The 13,047-nt window shown below is 46.7% G+C and overlaps 1 protein-coding gene across 9 annotated transcripts in view; it reads right to left on the bottom strand.

Moving 5' to 3' along the window:
* The window catches only part of NAV2 (neuron navigator 2), a 972,027-nt gene that overhangs the window by 34,861 nt on the left and 924,119 nt on the right, over positions 1–13,047 (bottom strand). For all 9 annotated transcript variants that reach the window (XM_069623466.1, XM_069623467.1, XM_069623469.1 and 6 more), the window contains 3 exons: positions 8,455–8,609; positions 5,932–6,003; positions 3,533–3,729 (listed from right to left, as the gene is read on the bottom strand). In XM_069623466.1, coding sequence (XP_069479567.1) covers positions 3,533–3,729; positions 5,932–6,003; positions 8,455–8,609 — 424 coding nt within the window. The remainder of the gene's footprint in view (positions 1–3,532; positions 3,730–5,931; positions 6,004–8,454; positions 8,610–13,047) is intronic.

Below are 13,047 nucleotides of genomic sequence, written 5' to 3'. Positions count from 1 at the left end.
AGGAGAGTGCGTTCCACAAAATTCTCTATGGGCCCCTCGAAGTTGTCTTCCGGGACCACAATTAAGCACAAATTGTTGCGCCGTGAGCGTGATTCCAAATCCTCGTCCTTTTTGCTGGCAGCCAGTACCTGCCTAGACAACGAGGTGACCACAGATCTGCGTGCCGTGATTGTCGAACGGGAAATCATATCGTGCCACCTTTATTATATATTGGCCTAAGCCCAGTCGCTCAGCGAGGAAATCCGCGTTGCAAGGTCCTGACCTTAGATCAGTATTGGCCGCCATTTTAGGTTCATCCGCCATTTTCATTCTTACTCCAAAGTCACTCTGTGTTCTAAAATGGTGGACAGTGGTCTTCTGCTCGTAACCTTAGCTGTTCTGACCCTGACATAGGTTCATGTATAAACTGCCCGTGGGCTAAATGTTAGGGTCATGTAATGAGACCATGTCCTTCGTTGACCTGTAGGTCGAGGATTACCTGTGCCAACGAAGCTAATCCGCGAGCATATGTTAGGCATAATGTAGTCAAATCCTGAAAGGTGAACACTTGTTTATCTGCATTGTATAAAGTATGTGCGAAGGTTTAATATTGAATCCGAAGACACACTGTTTCTATTGTGACCTATTTGTGAATGTACTAGGAATAATCCATATACATATAGATGCATAAATTAAGAAGTGAACTCGGCATGAACCCTAGATCCGCGATGTATTAACTTGTAGATGGGCTGGACATCATGTTCTGGACTGTATAAAAGGTGCGACTATTCTAATGTACAGCCTCACTCACTGAGCACACCGAACAGGGCTGGTATTCGATGTGTTGTACTGAGGGCCTGATAGCTATCTGTTGCTTTTTCCTTTCAAACTGTTCAGTTGTAGAATAAAGTTCTCTGTATCTTCTTTGTAACCCGTGTTTGGTGTATTTCCTTTTGGGGTACTCGGCCTTGATATCTTCTTTTTGCTTTCACATGATGTTCTCCTCAGCTGAGCCCACTCTAGGTTCAACTTCTGTAACACGAGAACACGAGTCTCAGTCTTTTCCATGCGAGCCTTGGTAGAGATTATCGTGCCGCTCATACCATCAAGTTTAGTGTGCAGTGTTGTGAATCCTTCACGCATGTATTCCATCAGCCACTGAACATCTGTGGGCTCACCAGATGTCGTGGGGCAGCTATCAGCCTCACGTGGGTCCTCAGCACCGCTTTGGTAAACATGTTGAATGAGCTTTGTTTTTTGACCGTCCCTTTAGGCATGGTAGCACTGTATTATGTGTGAGGATCAGCAGGGCACGCCGTTCGAGTGTCGGCAATCAATGGCTGGGATGGGTAATGCGGCAGAGTCTGGGCTTCCAAGTATGGAGCAGATCAAGTCTTTAAGGTGGCCCTGTGTAGCTCTCAGTGTCAGGGGGGCAGAGGTATGGCCTGTAGCATATGCAGAGGCGATCATACAGCCTAAAGTACAGGTATGTGGACCACCCCCCACCACACACCCGCACCCTATTACCACAGGGCCTTGTCCACTGATAGATGGGTGTCAGGCCCAGCAGCGTCCACCTCGCGCCAGGGGTCGGTACAGTGCAGCTGTGGACCCAGCAGGACCAGTGGTCTTGCCAGCAGCAGGAAAGGATGAGCAGCCCAGACCGGCCATGCAAGGGAGGAACAAGGTCCTGGGTGTGCGGTTTCACTCACCGCCAGACCATGTCACTTCCCAGTGGCGTGCACCAACACCAACACGATTCTCCACCGGAGCTGAGGAGTGCACCTGTCCTCAGGGGCAGGGGCCAGGGAAGGCTCAGGCGCCGCAAACAGTCATGGCAGGACAGCTTTGATGCGTGGACCACACCATCAGGGCTCAGCCATCCTTGGCGCCAGCTGCCCAGCACTGGAGTGGGCCGCAACAACAATGGGCGTCGGTTGCAGATTAAAAGGTCAAGGAAAACCTTTCTAACACCTCCCTTGAGAGAACAAAAATAATTTAGACATTTCTACGTGAGCTGCAAGGAAGGTTCGGAACTCTTTTCCACCTAAGCTACCTTGCAGTTCCAAAGCTGTTGCAATGTGTGTGATTTGTAATGGCAATTGCAATATCCATTTTGTTAATTTCAACCTCGCTCTTCGAATTTGTGAAGCCTGCCATATTGAGAAGCACAGATTCTGCATACGCAGCATACATTTTGATTTGAAGGAAGAGAAATACACGAAACATGGGAACATATTTAAAATAGCGCTTTCATCTTCGAAACATTAAATACAAACTATCCAGCCTTATACTTGGCTTAATACTTGAACTGTTCAGTACTCAGCTGAATACTATGTATGCTATTTGGTACACCCCTATTTTAAATGGATTCTTTGGTGCTATGCTTCCCAAGGCAGTTTATCCAGTTGTGTAGGTTGTGAAGTTTATTGTCTGATGTTGAAATTGACGCATCTCCTGTAAAGTTGTCCACTAAGGTATTAGCTCAAATGTCTTCCTGTGCTCCAATCAGCATGGCGAGTCCTTTGCCGGTCCGACAGCACAGCGAGTAGAGCGCTTGCTTTGACATCTATGCAGAGCCTGTTGACGCAGGTTCGCATCCCGGCAGGGCTAAACTCAGCCTTTCATCCTTCTGAGGTCGATAAATGAGCACCGCACACCGTGGGTAATAATAAGCAGTGCTTAGATGCCTGAGGGTTCGTAGAACTATATAAATGCTAAATTATTATTATTTGGCTGGTTCTGTGCAAGTGACTTTGCAAAAATTGGCAATGTGCTGGATAGATGATATCTCCAAGGAAGGTGATCTGTAGAGAAAACTGTGACAATGTTCTCATTACAAAAAAAAGCCATCCAGTGTGTGGACTGCGATGTGGGTAGGACTCATGTGTGTCTGGTGGAACGCTGTAACAGACCTTGTGATCAGGTAAGCGAGTACTGCGAGTTATTGGAGACTACATCTGCAAGTTTTTGATGAAGGACGGGCCTTAGGATGGTGGACTCTAGATGAGGAGGAAGCTTAGTGAGGAGTTCTCAGAGACTGATCAGACGAGGGCGAGTGATTCACAGTCTGGGATGATGTCAAAAGTAGGTGTTGAGACTCTGAACAAATCTCTGTGTATCAGGGATACCCTCTCCTCCTCTTCAACGGGTGAGGTTTGCAGATTTCTTATTACCTGGCGGGATGCTTTTGTGCGGCACAAAATAATCCAGGCTTTGGGGGTGAAGGGGATACAATAGTCACTCAAAATAAGGTCCTCATAAAAAGTACTACTCAACCTAAGTGAAGGCACACGTAAAACAATCACCATCTAAAGGTGTTGTGTTTGAAGACAGGAAACTGTGGTTCTGCAGTCAGATTGTAAAGTGATGTATTATTGCCCTTCACATAGAATACAATCGATGATGATTAATTGCACCATTGCAAATGTATGAAGCAAGATAGATCACAGGGAACACAGTTATTTTTGCCAGCGTCTATCCTAGGAGTATCTGTGGGAACATTTAAACATTTACAATGCAAAAGGGTGTGAAATAATTCACAAGTGCTCACCAATGGTGACATCGGAGGAGCTGTGAGCTTCCAGGAAGCGGTTGAGGTGCTGCCAGACCTTGGGGATCCATTCGATGATTTTCACCAGCTCCGCGTTCCTCATCCTGCACGTGATTTCCGTCTCAATGAGCTTTCTTCGCAGGTAGCGACCGAGGAAGCCCTTCACGGGTTCCGTGTGGTTGGCACACAGCACCCATCTGGGGGAGAAGGCACCCTGTTATTGCTATGAACAATCGTGTGCATATACTTTCAATAAAGTCGGTATTGCCTATGACGTCACATAATCAAATGAGCTTCAATGCAAATGAAAACAGATAGGATGTCTAAATAAAAGGAAATATCACATGCGCACTATGAATTGTACACGATCAAAAGCCAGTCTACTAAGGGAGATGTTCTGTGCTTCAGTCTGCAAAGCATCTTTATTCAGATCACACAGGCAAAGTAGTGTCTAAATTATCAAGCAGATGCAACTACCGATAAACGGGTAATCTGGTTTGGCACTGGCCCAGAATGAACATAATGTGGCCACCAAACACAGATTTTGGTTCTTGTGGTGAAGACCGCAGAGGCAGTCTGGGAATTTAGCGACCAAGTTGCAGGCTTTGGATCCAGGAGGTCTAATCACAGCTCCCTCATTTGACCACAAGGTGTGATGCTGCGCATATTATTCGATTACAATGGACATTATTTCCAATTGTTACCAAACTTTGGAGCACTCAGAAATGAGTTGGTATCTAGGCAGGTTGCCTCAGCCTCTCATCCTTAGGGAGATGGTAAAATGAGCAACAGCGAGTTAGGTGGTAATAACCACTGCTGAAGTGCATGGAGAACTCCCAGTAAGAGAGCTTGTTGCCTAGATCCTTGTGATATGCTGGGGGCAAGACCATTACAGTCTTTAATCCTTTCCCAAGTAGTTAAATGAGTACCAACTTGGGTTAGGTAATAATTGTATATATTAATATTCTATGTACAGCGCTTTGGCAAAAAACCTATATAAATAACATTATTGTTGTCGTCCGCTTTCATCGCTTTCTAGCACTGTGAACAAAAGATTCATTGGGCCTCATTACAAGGTTGCCGGTCTGGTAACAGCAGCATCAGTAAGCTTGCCGGTACCGTTGTTACCGGACTGGCAAACTGCAAGTTCTGCTCGTGGGTGTCTTTCAACCGGCCAGGTCTGAACTGGGAGGCGGATCGGCACACGCGAGCAGACCATGTCGGATGCACCAGCACCATTCCCGAATGGTGCCGGTGCATCCGGCTTCCCCATTCTCATTGAGTCCAATGAGACTCAAATGGAAATGGGGACTAATTTACTGGCGCCCGGTGATGGGCAACTACCGAGCCCGCCAGTGCTATGATGCCCCGATAATTGCCCATTCCTGTGTGCCAGTAAATTCATGACTCCGGCCGCAGTCGTACTGGTAATTACCGGCACGGCTGCAGCCGAAGTCCTAATGAGACCCTTTGTTTTTGTTCTAGAGGTTTTGTAGAGTGCTACATGCGACATCTCAGACATTTCAGAGCACATTGGGAGGGCATAAGGGTGATGATGTTGAGGGCATAGCAGAGCTCTGGAGGCTTATGAAAGGTTGCCAACAGATCCAACGAGGACCAGTTCCACCAACAATGCCTGTTTTGCGAAGTGCACGTGATGGAGCAAGAATGTGTGGTCATGGGCACGTACAGTTCTAGATCACTAGTACCAGGCATCGGTAAGTAAGGTTACTATTACCCAATGTACTAGTAATGCTCCATTGAATTGGAAGGACAAGTCTGTCCTGCTGGGACTGAAAGATTTGACCTTCAGACTGAACGGGAAGCTCAGCAGTAAGCAAGTAGTTCACTGAGCTATCTGCACACTTTTATGCACACCTCATTGTGCATTTGTATAAAAACACTTAACTACATCTCTTGCCGGAGAAAATTACCCGGTTCTAGCGTGCAAGATAGTTCAGCAAGTTAAGCTTTTGCTGCTGAAATCACCTGGAGGTCACTGATTTTAACGACGAAAACGATAACTCAGTGCTTCATCATTTCAAAGTCAAAACAACATTGAAAAACACAGGTCACTTGCAGTGCTAGGAAATGGCAAAATCTGCCATAACAGCCACATGTAAAAAAGGCACTATAATGTTATTACACTGAACTGAAGAGCCAGTATTCTCTTGCAGCTACTCAGTTTCCATAGGAGTTTATATGCAGGTGACTTGATGTAAAATGCAATCAGAAAATGCCTGTAGATAGCCATCTGATAGGACAAACATGCTTCAGAGTCCCTACAAACGGAAGCATTCATCCAGCGCGCAGCTAGAATGCAGCACTTTCCTATAGCAGAAGGCTCATCTGGAGAGCGCTGTGCGCTTGCTTGCTGAAGATCGGGTCCCGTTGCCTACCTGAAATTGTGGTGGAGTTGAAGGTTGGGCGTGGATGATGTTGCCTGGTTCATGGTACCGATGATGTAAGGACTGGAGGGAAACACATGGCACTTGTTTAAGAAAACTGATCCAAATTAAGACATACACCAAAGCATAGAAATAGCCATGCCCCCGCCTCATTTTTGCGCTTTTGAATGTTATTTGGTTTTTCTGTGAAAACAACGGATGAATATCACTAAATTTAAAATGGCCCCAAGATGTGCTGGCAACACAAATTAGGAGTACAGCACAGATGCAGCCCTCTTCCTCTCACTTCTATTTGCACAATTTAATTCACCTCACCCCAAATTCTTTCACCAATGTTCTCACTCAGCCCTTCTTCCATCCACCAAAAGCATAACCATGCATCGCTATATTAATATGGCATGCCATCAGCGCAAGTCCTCCTCCTTACTCAAAGTCCTACTTCCATCGCCACATCCTAATCTTGCCCTCAGCCAAAGGCACACCCCAGTCACCTCCTCTATTTCTTACTAACGGCGCACCATGAGAGTGCTCCTGCCAACGATTTTAAATAATCAGGTCGACAAGAAGTCTTGCTACAGCTTTTCTGTTCACGTGCGCATATCATACAGCCCCTCACATTGGTTGTAACATCCTAAAGATGGGGCCTAGATGAACAGGTGTGGGAGGCTGATCGATGTCGCAAAGTCCCTTGGATATAGATGTGCCCAAGTCGATGCCTACTTTTTACAACTGAGCAAACATTTGAAATATCTGGTTGCAACTAGTAGGTTGGGTCAAGTTTACAGTATTTGACTAATAAGAACCCACTGTGAAGACATTGTCAGAGGGCAACGAAAATAGACATAACAAAACTGAATTTCTCAATTTCTCTGGCTTCCCAAATGATTATAGATGAAATCTGGGAAACTGGCTGCTTAGCTCATTCCTGCATTGCATCTTACTTCCTAAACGATCATAGGTGAAATAATGGAACTAACTGCTTAGCCCATTCCTTAAGGCACAATTTCTCTTGCTTTTGAAATGATCATAAATAAAATCTGGGAAAATAGCTGCTTAGTCCATTCCTAAATTGCACAATTTCCCTTGCTTCCAAAATGATCACAGATTAAATATGGGAAATTAGCTTAGTCCATTCCTGTTTTTGTACATCTTAAAAATGTTACATCTTGCAATAAATGGCGTATAGTGTATACACTATAAAAGTAATGAGTTACTTAAACAGAGATGCCCCCTTCGATCCCCTAAAGAGGGACTACCAAGAAACAGGAAACGCTGGTAGGCCGGATACGATTAGGCCAGGGAAGGAGGCTCAAGGGAAACCAGGGGAGGGAAAATCAGGAACGGAAGACTCTCAGCCTAGGCGCATCCCTAGTGAGGGCCAACAAATGAACGGGAGTAATGCACTAGACCCTCCCCAATAGATAATAGACGACGCCCTTAGGGTATCGAGGAAGACTACTAACCATTCCGCGAGGAGTCCCCTTAGGCCAGTGACCACATCACCTAGCTAGAACTATGGCTTGTATTAAGAAATCAGACAGCTTAACGAATACCAGAGGAGCATATGAATCATGACTGCGGAGGTGACAATTAAGGTAAAACCCAGAAAGGGCAACTAGAGGGGGAGACAAAGATCACGACTGCCATAGGTGACGCAGCTAGATGAATTTCATGGGTAGGAAATGTGACTCACTTAGATTTCAGGGGTGGAAATTGTGATGCACTTGAATGGATGCCAGGGTTAGGGAATCTGATGAACGCAAGTGGATTTCAGGTGTAGGAAATGTGATGCACTTAGATGGATTTTCAGGGCGCGGGAGGTGAAACACACTCGGATTGATTCCTGGGGTGGGAGGTGTGACACACTTGGATGGATTTCAGTGGTGGATGGTGTGGTGCAGTTGGGTGAATTTCGGGGGTGGGAGATGTGATGCACTTGGATGGATTTTTAGGGGGGGGTGTGATGCACGGATTGGTTCCTGGGGTGGGGGAGTGGTGCAATTGGGTGGATTTTCAGGGGTGGTGGGGGAGTGGCGCGCATTAATGAATTCCTGGGGTGGGAGATGTGGTGCGCTTGGGTGAATTTCGGGGGGGAGAGGTGTGGAGCACTTGGATGGATTTCCAGGACTTTCACCAACAGCCAATATTAATAAACTCACTCCTCTGCATACACCTCTCAAACTCTGGACTTAACACAACCAGACCTCTACAGCACCACAATCTACACGTACTTCACAAGAACAAAACAAACTACAGATAATCGCGCACAACAGCACATGCCCGTCAACTTACAAAAATCACATTTATGCTCGGTGAACGAAGTTTCCGAACTGAAGCTGCTAACAGCACATCACAGCTCTCTTGCTCTTTTCCCTCTCAACCCTACTAGCCACCAACCCTCCCTCCTTGCATTTCAGATCCGTCTGAGCGCCTGGAGACCACACAAGTGGCATTGGTGCACGGTATAAAAACATTTAAAATTAACATAAACCACTTCCTTCAATTTGGCTTTACCATTTGTGATATTTGCAGCTGAGAAGCCCGTTGAAGATCTCCCCCAAGGAGCTGAGATGATGCAAGTTGTCGAGAATGATGATGAGCGGCATGTCCACGGCATTATTCTCGCTGTTGCATTGATCAGCAATGTTGGACAGGTACTGGCGCAATTCCTGGAACGCAAAGAAGACCAGAATCTTTGACTGCACATTTCAATGCCCGTTAGGCAGCACTTGTATAGTAAATCGTAAAACATTGCAATGTTCTCTTGGCACGTACTGCTTCTGGCGGGGAAGAGTACTGCCCGAGTCAGGCTGGTGAGGTCCGGGGAAGGTGAGCTAGAGGGACAATGTTGCTACTTCTCCAATGCACCAAGAGGATGGTGAGTATGGAGACTCAGTTTAGTCATGCTTTGAAGCCCTAGGGCTGTTAGCGTGCGCTTGTTGATCATGTTGGTAGACTAGCGTGGTCTGGTAGCCTGTGGTAGTCAGGCACTTTGGGGGCTTCTGCGACACTTGGATGTCTGTGATTGTTTATCAAGGTGGTAGACGAATGTGGGTGCTTGGCTCGGAATGTTAAGTGGTAAGCCTTTAAGGTTGTATGGGTGCTCCTGTACGGTGGTCAAGAGCATCAATCTTTGAGGCAAGGATGGATTGGAGGTATTTTCCATTACATCGTGTTTCTTTGTTAGTGTGTGGGAGTTGTGATGTGGGGGCGCGTTTGAGGGAATGTGAGAGTTGGGCAGTTAGCAGTTGGGAAGAAACAGTGGGTGGTTTTAGCTGTGGGATGTTAGGGGGTAAGGGAATATGGCTGATTAGTGTTGGCAGTGCTGTGGTAGGGCAAGCCGCATCACAGTCAGGGGGCAAATGTTCTAAGGGGATGGAAGCTATGTTAAGAAGCGACTTCCTCTGCTAACGAACCAATGGCAATAAGAAAACAGCACCAGCCTCCCTCATAGCAAAACAAGAGGATTTAACTTATTGGTAGAAGGTCAAGCAATCACTGGTGTATCCGCGGCTTTGAAGAGGTAGAGCGTACCACAGCTTCGATACCAGAATGATAAAACCTCTTGCCCCCTTTCTCGGTTTCTAGGAGAATGCCCTGAAAGGTCTAATGGGAGTACAGCGATGGACCTCGCGATTTAAGAAAGGCAGCGCAGAGAAGTGGAAAGCCTTGTGGGCAAGATGGAGGGCCTTCTACATGAGACGACAGGTGACCGCGGACAGAAAGAGCATTGCAATACTAGAGAAAAGGGGATGCAGCACTTTTCTTTAAAATTAGACAGGTTGCCGCCGCATGCTGTATACACTTAAAATGGCGGGACAAATGGTGCTGCATAAGTTTTCCATCTTCTACCCTAAAAGGCCTTTCTGTCGGAGCTCCCAGTGACAGCAGAGGAAGGAAATAGCCCGCGCAGGGATTTAAAATGGAACAAGCACGAGATGGATACAACATTCACACAACAACTCTGGGGCGGAATGTCAAAACAAGAAATGCGCTTTTCAACAAAACTTAGCTGCAGAGCAAAGGTTCCTATGAAAGGTAGAAGAAAAGGGCATCCATGTACATTTCCCGCAACACAACCACATAACAGAGTATTATCTACCTTAAGCACTCACTAGTATTGGCATGTAGGAGGTAATCTTGCACCCCCTCTACGCCCCCCAGAGAGACCATGTGGATGGTTGGGATTACATGGGGCATGTGACAGACAGTACAGGGTTATTTTTGGTGAGGCAAAGGGCTCCTGTGCTGGACTCCCCCGTGAGTTGCCCAGTCTGTGATGCCCAACATAAGTGGACACCCCACGACCAGTTTTCTAGTCCAGGTGTGTACCAGAAAGATCTCGGAAGTGCGGGTGTTATCAGAGCATAGGGAAGCTTCGGCTCAACATTCTTGGACTCCCGGCTTCCTTGGGGGTTCCTCTGTGAAAGGCAGTGGGGACAGCAAGAGGGTGGGTGCAGCAGAGCCATGCTATAGCCTATCTGAAAAGTACTAGCCCGGACCACCTCCCAGGTAGTGTGGTGCAAGGCAGGACAGACAGGTAGGCCTTGGAGAAATCAGGGTACCTGCACTCCACACCATGGCGGGCAAAGGTGTTAGCTTTTATTGCACGCTGCCTTCCCGGTACTTGTTCTTGAGACCAAGGAGGTGGCCTGGACAAGAGTCATATCTGCTGCCCTTGCCAGTGCGGTCCCTTCATATTGTGGTCATGCATATTCTACTACTGCAGGAATTGGACAGGGCACTGGGGATAGGAATTGGATTCATTTTGCAGGGAACAGAATGAACCTGCATATTTCTCTGCACTAGGGCTAGAAAAAAATATATTTTGAAACCTATTTTTTGAAGTTGGGAGTAAAAACTTAAATTTCATTTAAGCGAGAACAGATATGTCTCATCTTTAAAAGCTTATCTGTAATCCTTACTTCGTGTCACCTAGTAATTTATGCAAATCGAAACACAGTTTTTCCTTAAAGTTCCTCTTTAAGCCAGGCTAACAAGAGTTAAGCTCCTTGGTCTGCTTGTACCAAGGATGTAAACATGCATGTAAAGCTGGTTAGAGAAAGGAGATGGCAGGCTTCTATATGTCTATCGTTTCCTGTTGCACTTATCTGTAGAGCTCCACAACAGTATATGTTAACAATGGAGGGCCAAGTCACCCGGGGATTGAGATGTTTCCACATTTACGCCGTAGGTCAAGAGGAGAGAAGCTGCTGTGAACACAGTCTGCCTACATCCCAAATGATATATGATGTGGCATTTATAACAACCCTGCACACAAGTGTTTCTAGGCATGACAAGACAAGGAGGGGGAAACAAAGGGAGGGCACAATAACGATCTTACTGGGCCTTGTGTCATTTAGATTGTGCAAGTGCGGGGAAGATGGAAGGGGAGAAGTGCCAGGAGGGAGGGGAAGGGGGAAGTGCAGCTAACTCACAAAAGTGCAGAGGGAAGGGACTGTAGGGTTGCAGATACAGGTAACTGCCTCTGTACATGCAACTGCACATGCAGGAGCCTCGGTCCAGGTTCAGAGGATGACCAGGTGATCAGTACACGGAGCAGTCAGGTGCATCAGTAGGGGAGAGAAAGAGAAAGCAGAAGAGAAACGGAAGGTCTTGAGTTGTTTCCGGAACCGGAGGTGGTTCTGGTCAAGTTTGAGAGAGGCAGGGAGTCTGTACCAGATAGAGGCCCCAGAGGAGGAGATAGATCTGCCCCAAACTCTCTGCTTGGGGAAGCGTCTGACCCTCACAGTGAGTTGGAGGTGGATGACCGGAAAGCTCGAGAGGTTTTGGAAGAGAAAGTTGGAGGTAGAGCAGTCCCAGGATGCCTTGTGGATGATGCAAAGGGTCCTGAAGTTGATCCTTGCAGCCACGGGGACCCAGTGAAGCGATTTCAGAGCTGCAGAGATACGATCCCTGGGCTTGAGACCAAGGACAAGTCTGGCAGTCCTGTTCTGGATAAGTTGTAAAGGTGGAAGAGTAGAGGCAGGAAGGTTTAGAAAGAGGCTGTTGCAGTAGTTCAGCCTAGAGAGGACCAGAGCTCTGGAGACAGTGAGCCTCTGGGGGAAAGTGAGAAAAGGAAGAATACCTCTGAGGAGGTGCATCTTACAGTTTGACCTCTTAGCGACGTCAGATATGTGAGGAGTGAAGGAGAGGGTGGAGTCGAAGATGAAACCAAGGTTCTTAGCCTCACAGGAAGGAGCAGGAAGAGGGCACAGAGTGGGCGGGCAGAGAGCGGGAGAGAGTGGAAAGGAGGGAGCGGGAGTCCCAATGAGGAGGATCTCAGTCTTACTGGCATGAAGGCAGAGATCATTGGCAGCACACCACTCCTGAATTGCGGTCAAAACAACAGTAAAGCCCACTGCATGGCGCCCAGACTATCTATTTTTAAATGTCTTTATTGGTTTTAACAGAAATTACAAAATATTCTTTGGATCAGACTCTACAAAGGGACTACACAAAAACTGAGCAAAACCCAAACAACCCTCCCATATTCCCCAAATCACAACCGAAATTGACGTCAGACGAGTCTCCACTACTGATCGACTAAACTGCTTAGACAGGTCAGACGTCTTGAGCAGCTCAAAAAGTTCCACAAACCTACGTAGCCTGGTGAAGACATTTTATTTATTTGCATTTTTCAAGCACTCACACAGCCCGGGGGCATTGAGGCGCTGTTACAGGAATATGGCTTAGTTGCGTATTTATAACACGCTTAATACCCAGAGGTTTCTAAGCGCGGACCCGGGGATCGAACCGGTGTTGCTTCGTGACGTCTTGTTTCCAAGGCGAGCACTTTGCCGCTGAGCTATCCCCCCTTTTCTGTGCACATATTAGACTGAGCAACACGATTCCTGGATAAGTGAGAGTTTGTGTCCGAGGCAGCCCTTAAAATAATTGTTCTGTGACATCCTCTGATGAAGGCATGTTCAGGTCTCCACTGTACAATTTATAACAAACGTCACCCATTTCAATCGTTTCATGGTACGCACAATTTTGTGATATTAAGGATGCAGGTTACATTAGATATTAATTGGGATTTCATGCTTCCCGGCCAAGTGGTCAAAACATCTGGTGGTACAAGTATACTATTAATCACTCATAAAA

This window comes from Ambystoma mexicanum, chromosome 11 (genome assembly GCF_040938575.1).
Source record: "Ambystoma mexicanum isolate Mex_15411 chromosome 11, UKY_AmexF1_1, whole genome shotgun sequence".
NCBI lineage: Eukaryota > Metazoa > Chordata > Amphibia > Caudata > Ambystomatidae > Ambystoma > Ambystoma mexicanum.
Note: the sequence above shows the minus strand (reverse complement) of the source record. Positions and strands in the feature narration are given on the sequence as shown.